The 27,886-nt window shown below is 34.1% G+C and overlaps 2 protein-coding genes across 2 annotated transcripts; one reads left to right on the top strand and one right to left on the bottom strand.

Moving 5' to 3' along the window:
* Positions 1-13,217: 13,217 nt before the first annotated feature.
* On the top strand, positions 13,218-15,847 carry LOC140837121 (uncharacterized). Its single transcript, XM_073203141.1, has 2 exons — positions 13,218-13,652; positions 14,282-15,847. The coding sequence occupies exons 1-2, from the start codon at positions 13,545-13,547 to the stop codon at positions 15,374-15,376; spliced, it is 1,203 nt and encodes a 400-aa protein (XP_073059242.1). The 5' UTR covers positions 13,218-13,544; the 3' UTR covers positions 15,377-15,847.
* Positions 15,848-17,064: 1,217 nt separating this feature from the next.
* Positions 17,065-21,359, bottom strand: LOC140836100 (uncharacterized). Its single transcript, XM_073201508.1, has 13 exons — positions 20,358-21,359; positions 20,158-20,266; positions 19,904-20,086; positions 19,602-19,706; positions 19,374-19,457; positions 19,173-19,291; positions 18,973-19,074; positions 18,769-18,882; positions 18,603-18,659; positions 18,403-18,469; positions 18,134-18,187; positions 17,738-18,028; positions 17,065-17,297 (listed from the first exon to the last, which is right to left on the bottom strand). The coding sequence occupies exons 1-12, from the start codon at positions 20,405-20,407 to the stop codon at positions 17,849-17,851; spliced, it is 1,224 nt and encodes a 407-aa protein (XP_073057609.1). The 5' UTR covers positions 20,408-21,359; the 3' UTR covers positions 17,065-17,297; positions 17,738-17,848.
* Between the last annotated feature and the right edge of the window lie 6,527 nt (positions 21,360-27,886).

The following is a 27,886-nucleotide window of genomic DNA, read 5'->3' as shown; positions in this document are numbered from 1 at the left end:
TATGTAGAAGTGTAACAATATGTTTATCCAAAATTTTCCAAAAATTTCAAGTTCATGAAGAACTATTTCTGGAAAAAATTCAGAAAACCGGTTTTGAGGTAGTTACTTCGAGCTCAAATTACTCCTTCTTCTTAAACGAATATTTCTTCGGTTTTGAAATACAAGTTGTTCAAAATGTTTCTCAGTTTACAAATATTCTAGTCGATCATCCTAAAAGCCGTAGGAATTACTGTTTTTGGTCATCCAAAAATGAACATGAAATTCATTCTAGTTTTTCAAATTCTGCTATTGATCCGTTTTGAATTTCAAAATGTGTTCAAAATAAAATTTGTAGATCATCTGAAATTACATCACACTAGAAATTTTAGCCGTGTTTGGTCGCCAAAAAAACCACACGCGCCGTCGCACCATGCATGAATCTCAGCGCCACCCGGATTTTTAGATTTCTTACTTCTGAATGATTCTACACTATTTTTAGGAGTTTTCAAAAAGTTTGATGATTTTTGGAAGTGTATTTTGATTGTTATGAATTTTTAAAGTTTTATTCAAAAAAACTCGGTACAAGTCTTTACAAATGATTTTTTAACAGTTCTAACGCTACTACTGGTCTTAACCAATGTAAAATAACTCAAATTATGTTGGCTTGGGATTGAAATCAAGACGAAAAATAAGCTACTAGTGTGAGAATTTCTACTGTATGGTTTCTACCAAGATGTTTTTTAATGAATTCTTCACTAATAAAGTTTTGTATTTCGCATGGAATTTAGTGATGTTCATAAAATACTGATTTATTCATATATTACATCATGTTGTGCATGTCACAAATTATTGGTATTGTACTGTACATTTAAATATCTGGATTTTTTGGTTCTTAGACTGGTTACCGATCGGCTATTACTGATTGAATGAATGACTGAATTAATTGAACTTGAAGAGCATCATCTATCATTATCTTGATGGAATATTTCACCCTACATGTGAGGGCAGTGTCCTCCATGTGTAGATCAAGGGTCCAGATTTAGCCACAAGTACACGTGATCCACTATTTTTTTTAAAATCACAAATATGGCTAAATCTGAATCATCTAAATCTTGTGGGGGCACTGCCCCTACAGATAGGATCGAACGAACCTATCTTGATTAGCTGAGCTAGCTGATACATAGTGAGGTTCACTAGATTTCACCCTTCCTTGTCACAATGACTGGCCTCGTCTTCTCTATGAATTGTTTTTCTTCCTCTTTCTCGTCCAGTAGTATCTACGTCTTCAACTCAAGTTTTCACATACAATACCAATTGATTTTGATAAAAAGGGTGATTCTGGCATATGGTTAGGGAATATTTTTCGGTAGGTCAACTCAGCCCCTCCGTGCGGTAGCCTGAAAACATGAGCAAGAACATTAGAAGAGGATCAGAAAATTTCTATAGCATAACACTTCCAACGTTCAAGTCAAAGAATACGAAACATAGTAATTGAGCCCATGATGAGATGACTCCCAGTGAAACATGGCATTTGAGCAACCGATGAGTGTTTATATGACCTCCCGGCGAAACATAGTAATTGGGCCGTTTATCAAATTACCTATTATTATATAGGCTGTCAAGAGTGGGTTGACCTAATTACGCGAGTGTCAGTGCCCTTAAATTTAAAATGTGTAATAAAATTTAATATCAACAACTTGTAATTAATTGATATTGCTTCAAGGGACCAAATTGAACATGTGCTACCATTTCCCCCTCTTTATTTAAGGATGATTCGATTTGATCATAAATCAATTTATAAATGAAGTTCAGTTGACAATTTAGTTTGTTAACAAAATATGATTATATCCCACCAACTGATAAATAATTTTATAGTGATGGATGTATACTTAGTTTGTATTTGAAAAGGTAGTTTATATTTATATATTTTATCAAGTGTAATATTTTTATCAAGTGTTATATATAGTTTGGGTTAAAAAAAAAAGTGTTATTTTTTATATTAAAAAAAAACTGTTTAGGAAAATTAGTAATTTCCAAGTAGACTGCAGCAGGTCATGGAGATATGTTGTGTGCTCATCCTCAGTTATGTCTCGTGGAATTGAGATCTAGACTCGTTCCCGAACTCAACCATCTTCCTAGAACTCGGGAGTCGGGATCGTCCATATGATCATTGTGATTATACAGTGAAACACTATATCAAATTTTAAATTCACACCTTATACATAATTACACATTAGTAATATAAAATAGAATGAAATTCAAATGACATAATTATTGAGTTAACTTGAAATCTACCTTTTATATATATATAAAGATGTAAGAGGGGAATTTGAATTTTATGGTTACACTTCTCCATATAACAAAAACATATTTTAAAATATTTTAAATCCAGCATTTGAAATCTATTCATCGAAACGCAACATAAGATATTTTGAAATCTATCAATCAAATATAACATTAGTTATTTGAAAATGCTTATCCCTTTTATATTTGTCTAATCCAAAACTATCATTTAATTTTGTTCCAATAAATGAAGAGAGAGATGTATTCTCTAATAAGTGTATTTTTTTTATTTCATTAAAAAGCTAATATGATAATCACTTATGTATCAAACATAAATCTTAAAAAAAATAATCAATTTTCACTTTTATTTCCAAAAATTACACATTTTTGATTGCATGTTAATACTCACAGAAAATTTAGTGTTATATTCCAGCAAGTGTCACTAATCCAGACGCAGGTTTCGAAATTGTTCTGAGCCTGAAATCACGAGTAAGACCGATAGAAGGGGGCCAGGAGGGTGTCCCGGCGTAGCCCCTCCAACGCTCAAGTCAGAGTCTGAGGATATAAGTGGAGATCAGCTAAAGGTGCTGCTGAAAAATAATATAGTGAATGAAATATCATATGCTCAAATCTGGTACTTATAGAAGAATACATGGGTCTTTGATGAGCCTCTCTTCCATTTGAGTTAGGGATGGGCCAGGGATAGTGGTCCATTGATACTCACGAGAAATTTAGGGTCGAACTCCAGCAAGTGTCACTAGTCCAGACGCAGGTTTCGAATTTTCCTGAGCCTGAAATCACGAATAAGACCATTAGAAGGGGGCCAGGAAGGTGTCCCGGCATAACCCTTCCGACCCACAAGTCAGAGACTGGGGATATAAATAGAGAGCAGCTAAGGGTGCTGCTGAAAAATATATAGTGAAGAAATATTCATATGCTCAAACCTCCTATCACTTATAGTAAGAATACATGGGCCCTGATGGGCTTGTCTCCATTTGGGCTGAGGATTGAGCCAGGGTAGTGATTTCATCCATGTGGTATCACATATCAATCTCAGATAAATTATATATAGAGCATATTTTGCAAATGAACCTACTAATTTTAAAAGAATCAATGTGGTTTAACCGACCATATATAAATTTACACGTATTTCAAAACAACACTGAAATCAAAATACGTGTGGTGTGTGGTGGTGTGTACAAAATTAACAAATTGTACACTTTGCTATTGTTTTATAGAGTGAATTTTGAGGTTGACATAAACTGAGCACTTTGAAAACTAAGAGGTAATGTGGAAACCTCTAGTTGAAGGCTTTCCATATGGAATATAAAAAGACTCTATCAACTGTTTTTTTTTTTGATGATTTCGATTGATTCTTCTTTTTTATTTATTATATTTTGAAAATATTATCGAGTAACATATGAGTAATATAATTATTCATATTTGTATATGTAATTAAAAAAGATCGTGCCTTTTCGTAGTACTTTATCGTCAACTTTTTTTGTTAAGCGAAGAAAATTAAGAGTGTTGAAGTGTACGATTATATTTAAAATTATAATATCTTTTCATTTACAATCGAATATGATGTTGTTGTGTAAGTCAAACAATTTTCTTTCATTATCGGATAATTTAATGCCTGGTACTTATAGAAGAATACATGGGCCCTTGATGGGTCTGTCTTCCATTTGGGCTAAGGATGAGCCAGGTGTAGTGGGCTCATCCATGGGTATCACCACTCTCCCCCTCCCGAGTCTTATTGAATCGTATATTCAAAGTTCGATTAATTGTATTGTCCTCGGTTCACCGGGTGTGAGTTGTGCATTTTTTTCCAGCTGCTCGTCATTCCTCAAAAATTTCGCGCCATCACCCACGTCGACCTCGTCAAGCCTTCGCCAACCGCCCTGCCCAAGCACGCCCCCGCCCGAATGCACCTTCGCCCTCGCCCGAGCACTCTATCGCGCACCGTCGCCCTGTTCACCCCGCCAACACCAGCTTTGTCTCGCCTAAACCACCCTTGCCGCACGCCTTCCCACGCCCAAGCACGCCCCGCCCCGCCTAGCCGCTCTCTCCCTCGCCTGCCGCGCTTCACCCTCGCCCTCTCGACGCTCGCCTGTCATCACGCCGTAACCACGCCCAAGCACCCTCTTCGCCCTCGCCCAGCGCGTACATCCAGCGCGCGCTCGCCCAGCACACCTGCCGCGTGCTCGCCCTGCTCCCTTCGCCTGCTTGCCCCGTCGAGCGCACGCTCGCCCCGCCTTCCACCCTTGCCCCTTCGCACCCTCGATGAGTACCCACCCTCGCCCTTGCCGAGCTCTTACCCTTCGCCCAGCTGTGCTCGCGTGTCCGCCCCAGCGCGCATCTGCCCTCGCCCCTGCCGAGTACATGCTCGCCCCACGTTCCAGCCTCGCCCACAGCCCCTCCTCGCCTCGCCCTACGCCATCACCCTCACCTTGTTTGTTCACCCGTGGCATCACTTCTTGCCCCTTTGCATGCACGCCCAGCACACCCCTTGCTTTCTGAAGAGAACGCTCCCAAACCCCGATGACCTGACTGGGCAGGTCGATGCCCGTAATTTTCGTAGCGACAAACATCGTTCGTTATCGACAAACCAAATAAATTTTTGTAACACGGCATGCCCTCGTCGCCTCCATCTTCAAGGTCATCTACTAAGATTTTGAAGGAAAATAATTTCCACTTCCACGCGCCCTTCAATCTTCTGCTAAAATAGTCCTTAGCAGGAAAAATAAAACTTCAACCTCCTCACCCTCTAACTCCACTGCTAGGCGATGCCTTAGCAAGAAAATAAAACTTTCATCTCATCATCTCGAAACTCCTCTACTAAGTCGGACCTTAGCAAGAAAAATCAAACTCTCACCTCATAATCTCAAAACTCCTCTGCTAAGTCGGGCCTTAGCATGAAAAACCAAACTTCAACCATCTCACCTTCTGACTCCTCTGCTAAGCGATGACTCAACAGGAAAATAAACCTTCCACCTCCTCACCCTATGACTTTTCTGCTAGGTGATACCTCAGCATGATAAAAACTTAATTCCAACTCCTCACCCTTTGACTCCTCTGCTAGGCGATGCCTCAACAAGAAAATAAAAGTTTCACCTCCTCACCCAATCTCATCTACTAGGCGATAACTTAGCAGGAAAATAAAGGTTCACCTCCTCACCCCTGACTCCTCTACTAGGCTCAGCCCAAGTAGGTAAAATTTAATTTCTTCTCATCAACTCTTCTCCTCTACTAGGCGCATCGCAAGTAGGTAAAATTTAATTTTTCTCCTCCACTCTGCTCCTCTACTAGGCGATGCCTCAGTAGGAAAAATTTAAAGATCTCTATACTCCACTCTACTCCTCTACTAGGTGATGTCTAAGTAGGAAAATTTATTTTTCTCTTCCCCACTCTGCTCCTATACTAGGCGATGCCTTAGTAGGAAAATTTTATTTTTCTCTTTCCCAACTTTGCTCCTCTACTAAGAGATGCCTTAGTAGAAAAAATTTCAATTTCTCCTTTCCAGCTCTGCTCCTCTACTAGGCGATGCCTTAGCAGGAAAATAAAATTCTCCACTCTCACCCTCTGAATCATCAGCTAGGCGACACCTTAGAAGGAAAATAAAAATTTCACCTCCTCACCCTCTGACTCCTTTGCTAGGCGATGCCTTAGCAGGAAAATAAAGATTCTCTGCCCCCTTTCTCTAACTCCTCTACTAGGCGATGTTTTAGTAGGAAAAATTTCATTTTCTCATTTTCGACTCTGCTCCTCTGCTAGGCGATGCCTTAGTAGGAAAAATTTCATTTTCTCCTTTCCAACTCTGAATCTTCTGCTAAGCGATGCCTTAGTAGGAAAAATTTCATTTTCTCCTTTCCAACTCTGCTCCTCTTCTAGGTGATGCCTTAGCAGGAAAATAAAATTCTCCACTCTCACCCTCTGAATCCTCTGCTAGGAGACGCCTTAGCAGGAAAATAAAAATTTTACCTTCTCACCCTCTGACTCATCTGCTATGCGATGCCTTAGTAGGAAAATAAAGATTTCACCTCGTCATCCTCTGACTCATCTACTAGGCGATGTCTTAACAGGAAAATAAAGATTCTCCACTATCACCCTCTAACTCCTCTGCTAGGCGATGCCTTAGCAGGAAAATACAAATTCTCCACCCTCACCATCACCTCCTAACTCCTCTGCTAGACGACGTCTTAGCAGGAAAATAAAATTTTCTCACTTTCATAATACAACAACATTAATGAACTGAAAAGAAGAAATTGATTTTATTAAATTTCAACCGATTACGTAGGACAAATTCAGAAATGAAATAAATTAACAATAAATTCAACAGTAATATTTTCTGAGCTGGTAAGTATTTCAGGGTCTCTTTGAAGCCTTGCCCTGCGCATTCTCCAACTTTCCTCTTTACTCCTCTTACACCCCCCAATACAAAATCACCTACTTTTTCCTTTCCTAATCATGTTGACTTCCACACGCGCTCTTTTTCCCTCCTCCCTCACTAACCTTTCATAACACTGACGCGCGACTTTTTGGTCCTTGCACAAGACTCCACATCTCTCCCATCTCCGCATTCCCTTCGCTTGGGAGGGGTTGTGTCTCTTCAATCATGCTCTGCTGGCCCTCAACATTTTCCCCTCGTTCCTGGCGAGTGTCCTGCTCTTCAACAAACATAGACTCGTGTTTCCTCCTCATGGCCTCGTCCACTGTCCGGGTAGTAAATTGGCCCAACTGTTACAGGGTCAAGTTCCACACATTCTCATTGGGACGGGGTTGCTCGGCCCTAGTCTCATAACGAGGTTGTTCAGTTCTTGTCTCCGGACGGGGTTGTTCCTGCCTCGTCTCAAGACGCGGCTGTCCCTGCCTCACCTCAACACGGGATTGTTCGATTCCTATGTGAGGACGCGATGATGCTGAGTTAATTCTTCTGCTCCGTCTCATACATGCCATCTCTATGTCTCAGCTCAAATTTCCCACAAACGGCACCAAGTGATACTCACAGGAAATTTAGGATCGATTCCAGCAAATGTCACTAGTCCAGACGCATGTTTCGAAATTATCTTGAGCCTGAAATAACTAATAAGACTGTTAGAAGAGGGCCAAGAAGGTGTCCCAACATAGCCCCTCCGACGCTCAAGTCAGAGACTGAGAATATAGGTGGAAAGCAGCTAAGGGTGCTGCTGAAAAATAATATAGTGAATGAAATATCATATGCTCAAACTTGGTATTTATAGAAGAATACATGGATCTTTGATGGGCCTTTTCCATTTGGACTAGGGATGGGCCAGGGGGTAGTGGGTCCATCCATGATGTATCACATATAATCTCAGAAAAATTATACATAGAGCATATTTTGCACATGACGCTATTAATCTAAAAAGAATAATGTGGTTTAACCGACCATATATAAATTTACAAGTATTTAAAAAAAACAGTGAAATCAAAATACGTGTGTGTCTATATATATATCCATTTGAATTACAAAATTTAACAAATTGTACAATTTGTTATTGTTTTATAGAGAATTTTGAGGGTTGACATAAACTGAGCACTTGAAAACTAAGAGGTAATGTGGAAACCCTCTAGTTGACAACTTTCCATATGGAATATAAAAAGACTCTATCAACTGTTTTTTTTTTTTTTGATGATTTCGACTGATTCTTCTTATTTATTTATTATATTTTGAAGATATTATTGCGTAACATAGGAGTAATATAATTATTCATATTTTTATGCGTAATTAAAAAATATCATGCATTTTCGTAGTACTTTATTTTCAATTTTTTTTTGTTATACGAAGAAAATTAAGAGTGTTGAAGTGTACGGTTATATTTAAAATTATAGTATCTTTTCATTTACAATCGAATATGATGTAGTTGTGTAAGTCAAACAATTTTCTTTCATTATCGGATAATTTACAATGCATTTTCCCCCCACTTTAAGCCAAGGAATATTCGATTTGATTATGCTCAATTTATAAATGGAGTTCAGCCCACAACACACACACACATAATCACTTGAAAATTATTATTATTTAATGGATGTATATATGCATGTGTCACGGGATATACTTACGGGATAGTTTGGATTAAAACATATATTATTATGCCTTAAAAGCAGATATTGGATTAGTCTATGAGCCTCATACTTTGTGAGGTCAAATGAAGGATAAATTGTCGTCACGGGGCATAACACGTCCAGTGTAGCATATTCATTTCCAGAAAAATGGTGTTTTCTACATGGATTTTGATCCGCTAATTATTCGAGAACAAGTTAGAAAGATTTGAACAAATAACGAGAGGATACAAGGTTCAAATTGATCGTCATTTTGTTATTATTCATAAGTTATTTGAAATTAACAAATCTATATTTAGTCCATTGAAAATGGTTGAACATGTAGATAGTAAATTTCTCCATCTCGTTGTATAAGAAAAATGGTAAAAACATGTAATATATTAATTAAAAATTTATAATTGCAAAATAAAAAAATAGAGGAATTAATATATGATGGGACATATTCTTCACAAGCCCTTGTCTGCACAGTTTCCAACGGGCAATGACGATTAGAGAAGGTGGCTGAAATGTAATGGATGGATACTCTCACTAGTAATATTGTCAAAATAATTAACAAGGAAATCGGCACAAATTTGAATAAGTAAATAATCGTAATCGTAATCGTATCCAAAAAGTATAGTGCTTTGGAAGAAGTTTATACAGTTTTGAAAAGTTTTTAATTGACCAAAAAGATGATTTACTTCAACAGGAACTTGTTCGAAAATATCTTATTGAAAAGAATACAGGAGTTGTGTTAGATATTTAAACAAAAAGATCGTCCAGTTCATATAGAATCTATCACTAAAATCCTCCTAAATCGAAATCGAAATCGAAATCACACAATGGGTTCCATTCGCTTGACATGGTTACTTCAAATGTCGGAATCTAGGTAAAAACTTAATAAAAAAAATAGTTGATTTCAAAACGAGCAAATGTCACATCGTGGAGTAATTTGGGCAAACAAAAATATTATCATTTTTTGGGTGAACTTATATTCCGACAGCTAATTGAATTCGAAATTGTTAAAGAAAATTGAGAAAATATTTGGATAAACATCGTATGATTTCGAAAAACATAGTCAAAAGCTTAGTTAATAATGTCCTTTTTTAATTAGTTTATTATTATCTGAGATATATGCTTCATTTTCAAAATTGGAACTTTAAATGACCACCAACCAGTGACCGTTAGGAGGAGGTGATCGATGTGTCTAAATTCCTAGTAACCCTAATATCTAAGTGGGTTAGCAGAATTTATAAATATTTTTTCAAAAAAAATATAATAATTTTCATACTAAAATATATTATATTTACTACTACATCGTGGTTCCTCTCAGAATCTCGATTTCACCTTGTACCTTTTCCTGATTTTCAAATAGTAAGTATTTTGTGATAAGATCGCTTACTCTATTTTACCGATTTAAAGTAGAAAGTAATATTTTTAATACAAAGTTTAATATTTTTTTATGAATTGGATCAGATTGAAATTTGTTTTATAAAATAGATGAATCATATGTTTTATCAATGATTAATTATATTTTGTTCATGCATGATGTTTAATATATTTAATTTTTAATAATTTGTATAAACGGAACTTTTTGAGAAAAATTTAGCACGATTCAAAAATGTCAAATATAACAAAGGATTTCGTCCTCGGGACATTGATTTCTAACAAGTGGATGTTCCATCTCTCCGTATTGCATTAAAAACTTCATAAGTACCAAACTTATTATTACATTTAAACGGCTCAATATTGGACGTTCTTTCTCTAATTAGGAAAAGTAATTCTTTTAAAATTTAAAAGTATATGTATATCATTTTTTATATGTTCTTTACTTACCGTATCTAGTTCTATACTCATTGTTAACGTGACACTCATCTTGTGGATGTGTAATTTTGATATGTTTCATCACGTCCAATATGTGAGTATCACATAAACGGTAGATATAGATGTTTGTTTGATTGGTGGATAACAAATCAAAATTATATATATGTATATGTGTGTGTGCACGCGCGCCTCAAGTTGACAATTTTTCGAGTCTACCTCAAGTTGACAATTTTTCGACATGTCAAAATAGTAGAAAGGAAACGGGTTGTGGGTCGGCCAACTCTGTAGCCCGTTTTGACAACTTCAGACTAAAAAGATTGTTAATTTAGGAATTTAATCTACAATTCCTCTATTTTTCTTTAAATAATGAACGTGGATTGAGTAAAATTAATGGGGGAGCAATGAATAAGGTCAATAATAATTAAGAATTGTTAAGTTGCATAAATTTGATATAATTAGGAAGTTAAATTTGCAAAACGTCAATGTTCATAGCTTAGACCATGTGCCGACCCTCACCATTTTGATTACAATAAATTAAATTCCAAAACTCCCCACACCCATTTGGCAAATTGTGAAACCTCACGGTCGTATTTTATGAGACAGATATCTTATTTGAATCATCAATGAAAAAATATTATTTTTTATGCTAAGAGTATTTACTCTTTGTTGTGAACATCGGTAGGGTTGACCCGTCTCACAGATAAAGATTCATGAGACCGTGTCACAAGAAACCTACTCAAATTATGAATAGACAAACAAGAGTTGGATCTAAACAAAACTCTAAGAAAGACAACGCAGCCAACCGTCAACTTCCGGCGCTCCGTGTTCGAGGCAAAATATCATAAGAAGGATGACGGATCTAAACGACCGGTTCGGTTTTTTTTTTTTTATTCTTGCAGGTTTTTAACTTTTTTCCCTGAACAAGAATGACAAAATTGATGGGAAAACCAAAGTTGTAAATTCATGCAACTAAGCAAAAAGGTTCTTGTTGTCAAATCATACAGCTTTGGGCATGTTGTACAAGAATTTAATATGGTCCTTCCAAAGGCCTTCCTCCCTGGATGAAGTCGACCTTGTAGACCAAGATCTTATCTCTTAATAACCATCACAAATGAGATTGAATATAAATTTCAAGATTATTCGAAATAAATTAAATACCGAATTTACAGCTAAATGCAAAACCGGGCTCAAATTTGACAATTCTTGTACCACATGGAACTCTAATTTATTATTCTTGTACCACAAAGACAAGGTCACATGGTTGAGCTCTATACCATAAATTATTAGTAATTAATGACTAAAACAACTAATCATCTATGAAGGGAAATATAATTTTCATATTAGATTTATTTCCCAATATTGTTTTTTTCTTTGTTGATATGATTTTGAATATTTAAATATAGTTTTGTCTTTCTAGATAATGTGATAATTATGTTAAGATTTTTGTTATGTGATATCTTTGTTTAAAAAGAGTTTGTTTCTAAAAAACTCTTACTTTTCATATTGTGTAGGTTTCTTTGTTGATAAACCTTAGGGTTATAAACATTGGCGGAACCAGAAAGAGCTCAGCCCGGGCAGGAATTTTAAACTCTAAAATCTTTTAGTATTTTAAATTGATCTGCCGGGCTAATATCATATTATTCCAAAATTTACATTGACATTTTAAAAAAAAAAAATTGGACCCGGGTAGCCCGGGTGGAGGAGCATGTGGCTCCGCCCTGGCTATAAATAAGAGGATTCATCTCATGAAAAGAGAGGGTGATTTATACAGAAACACATACATATTATGGACATCTTTGCACGTCAGAAGCTTTAGAGAAAATAATATATCAGGTTGCTGCTGATCGAAGAACGCTAAATCCATGTGTTGATGTGGTTGTTGGAGACATTTACAGACAACAAATGTGAATGAGTTGGCTGAAGATTTGTTTTTATTGCTCTAGTTTTAGCATGCTTTGCTTCCTTATTTAGTGTTTTAATGCGGTTCTTTGTTTTATAAATCATTTGATTTTCTCAACATGTTGAGAAAATTGGTTTTTGATTAAAATCACTAGTGATAGTTTTTGTGTAAACTCGTTGATTTTCTATAGATTATAATTTTTGCCTTGGAGCACCACACATCTATTTATACTTGTGCAAAATTTATTTTGTTCCATCGTATTTACTTAAAATCAATTTGTGTTACAAACTTATATATTCAGATGCACGTTGTATGAAATTTTGTAACATTTCACATAACACTTAATTCTGATAAACACAATTTTACGGTCACATACGATACTACTTGTTTTGCAGTTAAACAAATACAACACATACCTTACAATCTACAAGTCGCATTTACCACATCATGAATATTCCATTAAATATATTGTAGGGTATATATATGTGTTGTATTTGAGAATTGTAGAATTTGTCCAATGTATTGTATTTGTAGATTGTAAACGTGACTTGTAGATTGTAGAGTAGGTGACTTATATATATATATATATATATATATATATATATATATATATATATATATATATATATATATTGAGAATTCACAGTTGTTATTTTTCGATGCGTATTTGGTAAACATCTGGACTAATGCAGTAGTCTACAAAACAAAGCTAGCAAGATAAATCGCATTGGACAAGCTCTATACAACAAGCTCGTTCGAGAATTTGTTGAAATAAAAACTCGAACTCATGACTGTATATGCTTCACTTATGAATAACTTATATATATATATATATAAAATATTTCACTGAATAAAAAATCGAGTACAAATAACAATTATCTATGTTTGGTATTAGGCTTGACCAGTTGATCTACCATATAATCAAAGGGGGGGGGAAACATTCTAACGTTACTCAAAAACTCTACACACGCATATTCTTTCTTGAGGCAGTCAATGGACGCGTTATAGCCTATAGGGAGCAAGCCCCCATAGCTCCATGTAGAGTGACAAGAAAGCCCATGTCTAAATTCATAAAATATAATATTGGGTGGGTAATTTAGTAATTTGTTTGGCTGACCTTAGGGGCGGAAGACAAGGGAAACGGCTTCCTTATAAATCTTATTCTAAGTGCCACCCACTCACCTCGGAGCCTCCAACACTAACACAACTTTCTGGTTACTTTTGTCGCATATTCATCCATTTCCTATATAAATTTATTTACATTTTCGGAAATTTCAAGATTTCTTTTCTTCAGGGCATTTGCAAGATTCGTGCTTTTTTATTTTTATTTTTATTTTCTCCCGGTTCATAGATTGTTGGGGTGTCTGGAAACGGGCGGCCGTTCGCATTTCCGCATTCCGGTCCGTTTCAGATTCCTGGATTTTCTAGCGGGGGAGATCTCCATTTTGGTTTCTTTCAGTTTCGTTTTTCCTGTTTGATCTGAAATTTGGAGAGAGACATGTGGAGTTTAGCGAGGTTTTGGGAGAAGATATGCATGGTGGCAGAAGGGGGATCTCATTATTGTTCCAAAAAGACTGATGATATATGTGTAGATGCCTGCGAGGAGGTAGATTTTTTTTTTCGTTTTGCTTTTCCTGGTGATTTAATTATGTAGATGAAAATGTGGGTTTGTCTGGGTTTTTTTAGTCTTGATTTTCATTTTGGGAGTTTTTTTCACGTCTGTGTGAATTGGAGATTCTTGAGGTGAATCCGCACTGCGTGTTGACTTTGTGTTTATTTGTCTTTGCGGTGAAGATTGTTTTTTAAATTAAAATAATGGGATGAAGTTTCTTGAAAATCGATAATTACAACACTAATCTGGATTTATGGGGCCTGCTGGTAGGAATAAAGTTTGATTTTTTTTTGTCAAATAAAGTGCTGAAAATAGTGTTCTAGTGTTTAAATTAATGGGGATTTATCAAGTTCTCCACTTAAATCCTATGTTTTTCAATAATTTTTTTGTGCTTCTTTTCCTCTGTGGGCTCGTTTTCCCAGTAGTGCTCTTCCATGTTTGTTTATGGTTCACAGGCTTGAATAGATTATTCTTTTCTTTCACATATACTTGGATATTTGTATTTGCCTTTTAGTTGTTGAAAAACTTTACACCGGTAATCAATGAAATTGCTCGTGTGTATCTCATGTTTTGTGTATGTGGTCCATTCTTGTGGTAATTTCGTTGGTATTTGGAACCTGCAGGGCTCAGGAAGGACCTTGAGTTCAAGAATAAAGTGTATATTACGTGGAATGGATATAAAAGCATATCTTTTCCTCTTCGTCTTAGTCCCGACTTGTGTCTTTGTTGTATATGTCCACGGCCAGAAAATCACTTACTTCTTGCGGCCTTTGTGGGAATCGCCGCCTAAACCTTTCCACGAAAGACCGCATTACTATCATGAGAATGTATCGATGGAGAATCTATGTAAGCTTCATGGATGGGGGATAAGAGAGTCTCCTAGGCGTGTTTTTGATGCTGTGTTGTTTAGCAATGAGGTAGACATCCTCAAGATACGATGGAAGGAGTTGTACCCCTATGTGACAGAATTTGTACTTCTCGAGTCAAATTCGACATTCACTGGTCTCCCTAAACCTCATGTGTTTTCATCTGTCCGAGATCAATTTCAATTTGTCGAGCCACGGCTTACTTATGGGCAAGTTCCGGGGAAATTCAAGAAAGGAGAAAATCCATTTGTCGAGGAAGCGTATCAGAGGCTTGCATTGGATTATCTTCTTAAACAAGCCGGTATTCAGGATGACGACTTGTTGATAATGTCTGATGTTGATGAGATTCCAAGTCGACACACTATTAATCTGTTAAGGTGGTGCGATGAAATACCCCATATCCTCCATCTTCGGTTAAAGAACTATCTCTATTCGTTTGAGTTTCTGCTCGATGACAGTAGCTGGAGAGCCTCAGTTCATGTGTATCAATCGGGACAGACAAGATATGCACACTATCGGCAGTCTGATGAAATCTTGGCCGATGCTGGGTGGCATTGTAGCTTCTGCTTTAGACACATTAGTGAGTTTAAATTCAAGATGAAAGCTTATAGCCACGTGGATCGGGTGAGATTCTCTCATTTTCTGAATCCAAAGAGACTTCAGAGAGTAATCTGTAAGGGAGCTGATTTATTCGATATGCTACCAGAAGAGCACACTTTCAGGGAAATAATCGGGAAAATGGGACCTATTCCACGTTCCTACTCAGCTGTTCATCTTCCCGCATATCTTCTGGAGAAGGCCGATGCTTACAAATATCTCTTGCCTGGGAACTGCATGAGAGAAAACGATTGACGCATAAATGGTCCTGAATCTGTGCTAGCTTTAAAACATGGAATCTAAGTATTGCTCCCCGAATGAAACGCTTTCCTTTCTCCTTACGCAGAATGATGACACTGAGGCGTGTTGCTTCACGTTTTTGTAACAAAGCCACATGTCCGGCTTAGTCCGCATTACTCTTGTCAATGTTTTTCGGGACATAATTCTTGGATTCCGAGGGAAAATTTTGTACATAAAGTCTACTCAGAGTTTATTTTCATGGTAATGGATGGATGGATCATCCCGGGTTCCCACTGCTGCGACAGGAACCGGCTACGATTCAGGTGCCCATTACTTCTTCGTAGTGACACAAGCCAATCGTCCTATGCCCCCAAAGAGGTTCTTGGTTATTGATATTTCATCATTTAAGAAATTTTTCATAGGGTACTAATTTATTCACAAGTTTTGTGTGCTCATCATAACTCTAATACAAGTGAATTATCTGTTTTTCTCCTGCAAGTGTGTGTGTTTGGGAATATTTTTAAATATCTGCAAGAATAAATAATATAATGTTAAAAAGTCAATGAAAAAGACAATCGGATGCCCTCTTTAATGATTCATGAAGGGTTTGTTGTTCAAGGTTGTAAAATTGCCAAATAGTAAATTAAGTAGATATATTATTATTATTATCATTATTATTATTATTAACATAATCATACGAGCAGGTTCGAAGATGAGAATAACATCCCTATAAATAATACCCTTGCTAGATTTGAAAAAATCCCTGAGCCCAAACCCATATCTAAGGATGTCAATAGGACGAGTATGGGACGGGTATGACTAAACCCAAGACCCGTCTCATGAAGAAAATTTCGACCCATTACCCACCCACCCCACCCCGATTAAATATTCTTTGGACTTGTTCCACCCCGAATACGAAACGGAGCGGGTTAGACCCATGAGATCCGTGAGACCCGAATGTTTTTAAAATGAAAACATTAATCTTCTTTGAGAGATACCTTGAGGCTTGAACCACTAGCATTAGCGTATAGTTATGGTGGTGCATGGACAGTAGGGCTTTATTTATAATTGGTCTACCTATTTGGATAATAAACTAAAGCTCAACTCAAAACAGAATAAAAAATGTCTATGGTGAACTTTGAGATGAGATACTAAAAAAATAAAAATTAATAAAACTAAATCTTAGAATATTTATATCCATATATATGAGGCTGGTATGCGGCGGGTATTATAGGACTCATGACCCGCCCCATACTCATACGGGTCTAAAAAACTGGACTCGAGACCTACCCTCATGACCCATTTAGTATGCCAAAACCCATACCCATTGACATCCCTACCCATATCTAATAACGCTATTAAATCTGCCTCGTTTCGAAATTTTTCAATGAGGAAAATTGTCTTCCATACATTTGATCGTTTCAGTGATATATGTTTTTTCAAGGATTGAAAACTTTCATCACAAGTGATGAAATATTTTTGTATTTATTTACCGTCGATGAGAGAGCAATCACATTATCAAAGTAAGTTACCATATGCATAATTTAAAATATTTGAGATGATTGCTTGGTAATTATAAAAGTTATTAAATATGTCGTTACAAACTATAATTTTTGGTAAATCAAGAATGATTTAATCCTATATAAATTATATGAAAACGTAAAATTATATTAATATGCATAAGATAAATATTCATAGGACAGATTAAATAACAAAATAAATATATTTTGTGAGCCAAAAGAAAAAGGGTTGTGAATTGTATACAATAATCATAATATATATCTCATACATTATCCATACCACGAATATGCTCTTTACTATATGTTTGAGTTGTGAAGTTGGAAGAGTCCATTTTGATGGAGTTGTAATAAGCTTTTTCTGCATTCTCCATCCTTGATCTGAACATTGCCCACTCATTTCTACACCTCTCCCTCACCTAAATCAAAATAAAACATAAAAAAAAAAAAAAGAAGTAGAAGAAGCAAACAAAATAAAGAAATGAAACTCCATTTATTCATTTTAAAAATATAAAAAAGTATGTATAAATCGAGATAGACAATATTTTATTATATATGTTTCACGTTCAAATGGTTAAACTGGTTTTGTTCATGCTACCTTCATGGATAGTGTCATTGTTCACTCAACATGACACATGTACTGAGTGCATTATCACTCATTCAATTCAACCATGATGTATGAATTAGTGATCATGATTCATCACTCAACACACATGTCATATGTTAACGGATGAGCACTACTCAATGACTAGCATCTACCAAGCTCGTTCGAACGTTAATAATCGCTTACATTCATACTAAAATTATAGAAAGAAGGCAAAAAATAAGATTTATTAAGATGTGTGATAGCTTCACATACCCCTTGCCATGGAGACTTTCCATTCTGTGATTGGCCCTGTTATATGAACACAAAAGGAGACTCACTACTATATGATACAAGTACGATAATTCGATCCCAAAAATAATGATTTTACGTGTTTATTGAATAAAATGAAAATTTTATATATGGTGAAAATGTATTTAATTTAGTACAGATATACGATAAATATAGCAGAAAAGTGGACGTTTCTCTTGCCTGGTTTCCAAGACTAGGAACACCTTGATGAACGATCCATTGAGCATCAACTACCCCAATTTTTTCATTAGCAGGCTACAATCGAGGGATTGGATATTATTTTCGAATATATTTTGATATTATTTGACCAACCAAAATAAATAAGTTCCTAAGATTGAGATGAAAACTTCACAAGCTAACCTCAACACATTTTTGGAGAGCCAGGTCCAGACCCCAACCATGGACCAAATCATTCTACAAAATTTGCATATACATTATGAAGGGCATTCAAGAAAAAACAAGGGGCCGGCTCGGAAATCCGGTCGATGCGCCCTTTAAACTGGGTCAGATCCCGAAAGTCGGAGAGATCGGGTTGTGAGGGAATAAATATGGAATTTTTGAAAACTAATCATACAATCTTTCGATGAATTCATCCCTCACTAAAAATCTCATTCGGCATAGCATGATACCTGGATCATATGCCACACGCAACGCCAGGCATCTCGAGAGAATACAGGCGCCATGATCTCGACAAACCTGTGTTAGAGCAATGTGTGATTTAAAACAAACAAAAAAATGATTCTTGAACCAGATTAAATATAGATATACAAGAAGAGTACAAAGAAAAGAAGAAAATGGATGAAATGTAAAGAAAATTAGAAATTCATACGCTGCACATGGAGGCAAATGGGGATCAGAACACCAGCCAGGTCTCTCTTCTGTTTCTCTACATGTATCAAAGGCGAAAACATGTAAATTGCTTCATCGATCAAGAAGGATTACTGTAGAAAAGTGATATTCTATTTTTGGTTTATCAAAAAGACTTGTTTCCTTACAAGTGAGCCTCAACATTGGGTCTCCTTTTCGTCATCTGCCACGTTATTCCCCTCGAAGGATCCAAACCAGGCTGTGAAATTTCTAAGCCGTGCTTCTTTACAATTTTAATGTACCTAAATTTGTCAGAACCAGTAATGAAATTTAACATTATGTAAATTTGTCAAAAGAACAATCGAATTTGTATTCCGTTTTACTAAACTTACTCCTCAGCATCAAAATTCTTGACTCCAAGATCTTCATCCCATATGAATATGTAGTCATATGGGGCAACGATGTCTGGATGCAGAAACCGTTTGGCATACCACCTTATAAAAGATATCCTATGTTTAGGATCTCAGAGGAGTAATATAACTCGAATGAAAGAGGATCAGACTGTGGTCTGAGGTATATGTAAAGTCTTTACCATTTTGTCTGTTTTTTAACACTAACGTGAATGGCTCGTTTGGACCACTCGAACTCATCATCCCATTCGTTTGTTTGACCATCATAGTGAAACAAAACGATTGTAAAATTATTTGAAAACTGTAATAACAACAATATCTCAGCACATAAGAAAGGGAGGTTTGACTTTTGAGGAGCGAGGGAAGCATTCATTTTTACTTACCTTTTTCACTGCTGCATTGATGTTATTCTTTTGATCGTAGCCAACAGTAAATGTCACTAGATATTTAGGTTTGCTGGTCAAGTCCTGAGCAGTTTGAAATCGATAATAACCCCAGAATTCACGTTAAAGATTTATCTTCCAAAACACAGGACTAAACACCATAAAACAGTTTAATTTACTAGAATTTGTCTTATGATGGACGAAAAATCGTACTAAAAAAATGCTCACCTCACTTGGTTTTCCCCACAATCTTCGAGTATAAAAATCTGATTCAGACGCAACAATGCCCGGAGGCAACCTTTCTGCACCCTTTGGATTTGATGGCACCCAAATCTAAACCAGAAACATTGAAGGATAATGTTCTACAAGAAAATTCTCAAATATCCGACGTAAATCACAACTGTGTAACATCTTTTCCTGTTAAAAAAATCCTCATATATTTATGAACTGATGCAAATTAAAACAGAATAATTATTTAGTCGAACATCTACAGTTTCATATTTTTTCCATCCTGTTAGCAAGAAATGTACCTTTGGTAAGCCATCAGAAGTCCGGTTTCCATTAGAGCTGTTATTGCTATTCACATGTAAAGAATGACTAACATTCATAGTTTGCTTATTGTTGACTAACACACTAATATTCATAAGTTGCTTATTGTCGACTGTACTTTCATTTCCGAGAATAGAACATCCAAAAGTGGGCGATACATTTAACTGTCCAAGAAAACACAAGAATCAGTTAGCGATTAGAAATGGAAGGCATCTCTCAAATGGCACCACATTACCTTTGTTGGAAGTGATGGAAATGATACTCCTATGAAGAAACCTAAAATTATTCCAACACTGATAGTAATAACAATCCTCATACTTTCATTTGCCTTTTTGACCAAAGTGCTGAAAAAATTAGAAACCAAAAGATAAGTAGCTGTTTTCCCATGTTAAATTCTACACTCCAAAATCATGTTTATAACCAAAACATACGAACCTGCGCACCACATTCGCCTTTTTAAATGCCTGTTCTGCTTCTGTTTTCATGTTTTTAGCCACTTTCAAATGTAAAACATGAAAGAAAGATTTGAAACATAAAAAAGATCGCGTTAACCGGACCTTTGACAGCCGAAAAATAACAGAAACAATCAAAAAACATGGGGGGGGGGGGGGTGGTTGGTTTAGAATACACTACAATCTGTCAAATACTATTTGCTAGACTCTCTCCTACTACCACTACCTTGAGAACATAACATCAAGGTTCTACTTCAAGACCATAACAAAATCACAACCCTTTCATTATTATCCAAAGAAACAAATAGCCTAAACGAAAGATTGCCTAACACTTGCCTAAAAGAGAAAACTACTCAACTGTTCATCTATAATCACTAACTGGGAGACAGAGACAGACCCAACAGACTCCGTCCCCTCTCGACCAAATCCATGATCCGCTCCGCAATGAAACATAGCTGTTCAGTGGAAGTGGGAGGACCTGACAGGAGAATCCTCCTCCAGTCTCCTAAATTTTCCAATCAAATTATATATTCTTATACATTACACGAAAACAAGGCTTCACCCACTATAGTTTTTAGGAATCAGCTTCTTTTGCCCTACAAGAAACTTTTAGCTCCCCCACTGCTACTATACAAAGAGTGCATCTTTTTTCACCACTCGATAAGGTGCCCATGAATACAAAGCGCAGGATGAAAAAAGTTATCTTTTTCACCGGCCACCCCACATTCCAGAATTTCAAGCCAAACACAAACTAACGAACAACTAAAATTTAGTTCACAAAACTTTCAAACTAGAACAATCTTTTTGTTAAGGAAACCTAAAAATCCAAAGAAAAAGGTTTCTGACGTCAATTTTTCCCATGATTTGCATAAAGAAATCAAGTTTGATCAGTCTTATAGCCCACGAACACATTAAAAATCGCATTAAAAGCACATACCAGGACTTTAGTGAAAAAACCCAGAATCATATAGTAACGATAGCTGGTAAAAATCCAAGAATCACGAAAAAATAACAACAAAAACTCATGTTCTTAATTGAATGCTACAGAGTAAAGAAATGCGGGGGTGACAGCTTCTTACTTCTTCAGGCCTTCAATAAATGCATGAAGAACCGATGAAAATTGAAGCGGAAGCGTATGAATAATTGTTTTTGTAGCGAATAAAAATCGTTATGTTCCAGCAAAAATATTGTGACTCTTAAAGAGATTGAGAAGGAGAGGGAAAAGTAACAGATGAAGTAGAGATGTTTGAGTTTCACTTTTCTCGGAATTCTTTTTCTTGAAATTATTATTGTTCTTTTTTCTAATAATAAGATATATATAATTAAATTCCTTTCTCCAAATTGTTACCATATATCATCGGATTTTCATTGCTGGAATCTTATCAGATTTTCGTAATGGAGAACTAAAATGGTGGAAGGACTATTTGATTCAACCAAATGATATCACAATCCAAACAAAAAATTCTATTAATATTGTGCCGCGCTTGAAAAACGATTTTATCTTCGTCGTCATTATTATTTTGGAAAATTATACTTTTGTTATTATATATTTTTCTATTTGTATTTCAAATTTTCAATATTGTCAAATTTTATTTTATTTTTACTTTAATATTTTTATATTGTTGCTTAGATGATATTAATGAAGTGTGTGTGACTAACATATATATAATGATACATCAGCATTTTAGATAAAAAAAAGATTTAAATTTTTAATTCCAAAAATTGAAATATATGATATTAAGACCTAAATGTGACAAATGAATATTTACCAAAATCACAAGAATTAAACATATATAATTATAATTTCGAATTTATACTAATAATATATAACTGATTAAGTTTAATTTGAATGAATTTTGAAAGAGAATTCGAAATTAAAAAACATGTATTTGACCAAAAAAAAATCATTTCTTTTCCGAAAAGATAATTCCTGGAAAGCCAAAAATAAATATTATTTTTTGAGCTTTTTCTCTAATTTCTCTTTAAATAATAAAAAAATATCTTCTTCTTTTTTACATTTATCCAACGCAAAACTTATTCTTCTTTTCAAAAATACTTAATTAATTTCTATTTAATAAAATATATTTTAAAAAATGATTATTTGTAAACCGATGCATCCATTTTATATTCACACACCAAATGGCATAATGCACAAGTTTTTAACGTAGATAAGTTTGTAAATTTAATGTTTGGTGGATTGTACTAACAAAAAATTAGCATGAGATGGTATCACATATCAATCTTGTGAGACTATTTTTCGACTCTTGAAAATTATTTTTTTATGTCAAAAGTACTATTTTTCATTGCAGATATGGATCATGTCAATTTGTCTTATAAAAATAAATGCGTGAGACCGTCTCACAAGTTACTTACTCTTATAATAATAAGTTCTGTAACGATAATTACTCATTATCTTTGAAACTAAATTACAAACTCACACGATAAAAATTAAACAGCTAATACACAATAAAAATTTTCAATCTCTTGCATATATGTGCAAAAGATGTCGAAATTCTGACTCATGTGTAGGCTGATATACACCCGAACTCGAATTCGTGCCCCTAATCGAGTAATTTCTATCCGTTAATCTAATTGTTCTTTACATGACATAGTTTGAAAAACTTCATTCAATGGGCATGAGAATAGTATTTTAAATTATCAAAGTGTTCTATAACATAAACATCAAGTAAGACACATAAAAAAACAAAAAATACATTTAATTTTAAAATATGACATGAAAAATAAAAAAAATCAAATGATAATAACTAGATAATTTGACAAGAACTCCAACTAATTGCTAATTCAATCACAAACTTCGATATATGATTCTTCGTTGACATATTCATAATTGAGACAAGAATCTTAGGACATGACACTTTGACCCATCCCTTGTACCTATAGAGATGTATAAACATTCGTATAGGTATAGTAGATGACATATGCCATGCACGCAAATACATTAGGATATTAGGTCAATTGTACAAAAATCACATTTCGATAAATTTGATATCTTCAATAAATAATAATAAAACTCTTTAGAGGAAAAATACACAATTTTTATTGATTATGTTGGAATATTTAAGTTTTGGTATGTGTTCGTTTTGAGAAATAAGTTTGATCATATTAAAATTCAGCACACTTGGAAATTCAGTAACTGCAAAGTTTAGCAGAAAACTTATACTCAGTATCTGATTATTTACCAAGATGTATCAAACTGACTGGACAAGCTTTACTGATTATTTTCAGACTACTGAAAAATGTCTACGGTAATTTATGATATCAAATTTGCTTCCCCGTTTAATGAAGCATAATTACAACAAATCAGACATTCAGAGAATGTTCAGCATTCTATTTTTAAAAAATATATTCTGAATGTTTGATTGTCGTGTCATAAGAATTTATTCTAATTTTGGACCAAAACAAATGACACATGACAAATTGTATGATTGCATTGATAACATTAGTACGATTCATTTATAATCGTTCAGATCTGAATGTTAGAAATCATCAATAAAAGGTCAACAATCACTCACATTTTACACTCACAATTTATCATCTGCTACTTACAGAGAGTTTCGCTGAAAAATATTTAGACGAGTTTTTATCAAAAAAAAAAAAAAAAATAGAGATCATTTAGTGTTGTTTATATTTAAATAATCTTTATTTGTGTTATCATCTAGGTGTCAATTTTCTGTTGATCTCTGAAGGTTGATATCATACTTCTGCTATTAACACCAGTAAAAGTTATCAATCATTTGGAATAAGAAAAATTTTATGAGATGTTTATTCACCTCCCTCTAGAACACCTCAATCGTTCACCATCTCGTGCAACAATGTTTCTAGATTATAAACTCTATGCTAACGATACACCATGGGTTTAAATTAAATTTTAAGCAAGCCCATAAAAATTACATCATAAATGAATACGAAAATATAAAAATCAACAAATCTTAGGCTTAATCATCAATTAGGGCCTAAATTTTATTTAACAAAATAAACATGGCTCATTATCAAATAATATGATAAATTTATTCGACTCACTTTGAATTTTCATTCTTCGATTCAATCGATCTTCGCTTGAATTGTTATGATACCTTGGAATTGCTCGAAACTGCTATAAAATTTATATTTGTTTATCTTGATAATATCACATCATTTTCATTTTTTTCAAGAAGATGATTTAAAATATTAGAATTACAGCTTTATCATCGGAAAAAACTTTTAGTAAAGTGACAACAATTTGATATAATAATTGATATTAAAATCAAAATCACATATTCGATTTTCATATAATGCGAAAACTAAAGAGTGCAAGTGTGATATTCGATTTTCATACATTGCAAAAACTAAAGAGTATAAATATTGACAGAGAGATTTTTTGGATTGTAATAATTGGCTTACTGAGAGAGTAATTGAAGTCTAACTGTTTAAAAAACTAAAGTTATATTATTATTATCATCAGCTATAATTTTGATAAAAAAACAAAAATCACTCGATCCTACACATAAGGTAGGAAATTTAGACTCCAATCTAAAAAAATATAATAATAAAAATGCTATTTCAAATTTAAAAATTTATTATAGATATTTTCCCACTTAAAACTTTTAAAAATCCTATTTTCTTCGTGCTTGAATTCTTCCCTTCGTTCAATCATGCTTGTATTGTTATGATGCCTTGAATTGATGGAAGTTATTTCACTTCATAATCTCACTTGTATCACCCTCCACTGTATTAAAATTTATATATTTTTTCAAAATTAAAAAATGTTGGCAAATTTAAGAACAGATATAATAAAACCACTTTTTGACAAATTGGACCTCTATTTTTTTTTTTTATGTTTTTCAATAATAAAACCTGATCAAAATGCTTGAGGTATAACTATTGAGTAGGTCTCTTGTGAGACGGTCTCACGAATATTTATCTGTGAGACGGGTCAATCCTACCCATATTCACAATAAAAAGTAATACTTGTAGCATAAAATGTAATATGTTTCCATGAATGACTCAAATAGATATTTGTATCACAAAATACGACCCGTGAGACCGTCTCACACAAGTTTTTGTCGTAACTATTTGGATGCAGCTGTCTCAAGTATTTAAAGTTATAGAATTCAAATCCATAATGGTTTTTTGTTACATTGTATTGGTTGAAATTTTTAATCCATCGTTTATTAATTTATTAATAATTAAGATTGTATTTGGATTGAAAGTTGAATCAGAGAAAGGTATTTGAATAGTTGGGTCGCCCATATAAAATCTTCCAAAATGAAAAAGAAAATGTATGGAAAAAAAAATGATAATTTTCAAATCAAATTTTGATTTTTTTAATCAAAATATAAATGGTGAATTTGAATTATATAGAAGTTTGGGGTTAGAAAAGATAATTCATGATGTGTGTAATAAAATAGTGATTTTAAAATTTAAAACATGTCAAATATTAGAACTTGATATTTTTTTAAAAAAAAAACAGTCAATTTAATTCTTTAATTTGTGTTAGTTTTTATTTTCATTTTCTAACATGTCAAAGTTGGTATGCAGAAAATTGATTATTTTTTTATTTCATCGGAATGCAGACATGGAGTTGACATGGTGGAAATATTCAATACCATGTCATAATATATCATGTCACGTCATTAATTTTCAACATTATGTAAAAGATGTCTAGTGAAAACAAAAAACTTGTGTGAGACGGTCTCACGGATCGTTTTTGTGAGACGGATATCTTATTTGGATCATCCATGAAAAAGTATTATTTTTTATGCTAAGAGTATTATTTTTTATTGTGAATATCGTTATGGTTAACTCGTTTCACAAATTAAGATCCGTGCAATCTCACATGAGACTCACTCGTCCGGTGAAATAAGTCTAAAACAAAATAAGCAAATTTATTGTACTAAAAGCCTACCCATCGTTGGACTGCCACCACTCAAAAAAATAAATGTTACCAAATCCGTTTAAATTTTATACAGAAAAATTTACCTTTTTTTGCGCATTTAACAATTTGGAGGCGACATTTGACCCATAATATGAAAACACACGTATATGCTTACATATATTTCTATGTTAAGAGTTTTGCGTAAACATGTGAAATCAAAAGAAAATCTAGATATTATTACATTTTATTAAAAAGTAAAAAAAAAAAAAACTAGATATAATCTAATATTCCTCTCCCCATCCATTTACATAGGGTTTCGTGCACCGTAATCGTGGTGAGAGCAGGCTTTCTTGCCACCTGTGCAAGATACTCGTCTAGTGAAAAGTTGGCAAATGATCTAATTATAGATAAAACGGGTAACCCAACTATAGACAATCCAACACATAACGATTGAACTTGAGTTTTGATATCATGTTAAGATTGTGTGTTGATTGATGTAGTGAAGCAAATATTAATATGTCACCTTCCAGTTTTAGATTAATTAACAAATATTCAATTTAATTGGTCATATTAAAAGAACACGTGATAAACGATATCAATCAATGAATTAAAATAAATAATAAAATTGAATCAAACTCAAAACATAAAAAGTAACTTGTCTCGACTCTATCGTGCTCTTAGTCTATAAAATTCTACTCCATAAATTCAAAACAAAAGTGAAAACTCATGTTTAAATTCACAGGAGAAAACATAATCATGAAGGAATAAGAAGAATTTTAAGTGATTTTAACATATTGAGGTCTTCCTCCTCGTTTTTCCTTTTGAAAGATCTTCTTTCTGTGTTCTTCTTCTTCTTCTTCCCTGTTTTTTTCTTCACTTCTGCTCATTTCTTAGTTCTTTCCTTTCATCCTTTCTCTCATTTCTTTCAATTCTTTCACGTCTCTGCATCTCTCTTCTTTTTCACGCCTTTTGCATACTCTTCTTCATGATTCTTTTACCTTCACTTAGGCAAAAACTTATGTGAGACGGTATCACAGGTCGTATTCGTGAGACGGATCTCTTATTTGGGTCATTCATGAAAAATATTATTTTTTATGTTAAGAGTATTAATTTTTATTGTGAATATGAATAGGATTGACCTGTCTCACAGATTAAGATTCGTGAGACGATCTCACATGAGACCTACTCCTTCACTTAATAAACCTAGTGCTCCACATCTTTAAAGTTCGTGTCAAGTTCAAAAATTGTTGATAAGATCGTATAGATTTAATTTTTAAAATGTGAGGCTTCATCTTTTTCAAGATTTGCCCAAATTTTCTTCCAAAACATCAATATTTTGAAGATAATAAAATATAAAAATAATTTATTTTCTTTATTTTGTATTTTGTTGCTTTTGAAATCTTGTTCAATCATCTTATATTCCAATTTAGTCCTTTTTTCCTCTTATTCAAATTTACAAATCTTATAAAATTAATTTAGATAAATCCATAATGAGAAATAATAATTTCATATAAGCATAAATATTATAAAATAAAATCCCTAAAATCTCTATAAGATTTTCCTTACATCAACTTTTGTCCATCCTCTAACAAATCAGATAATAAAAATATAACCAACGAATATTCAATAATTCAACA

This window comes from Primulina eburnea, chromosome 7 (genome assembly GCF_022965805.1).
Source record: "Primulina eburnea isolate SZY01 chromosome 7, ASM2296580v1, whole genome shotgun sequence".
In the NCBI taxonomy this organism is placed as follows: Eukaryota; Viridiplantae; Streptophyta; class Magnoliopsida; order Lamiales; family Gesneriaceae; genus Primulina; species Primulina eburnea.
This window is presented reverse-complemented; position numbering and strand designations above follow the sequence as displayed.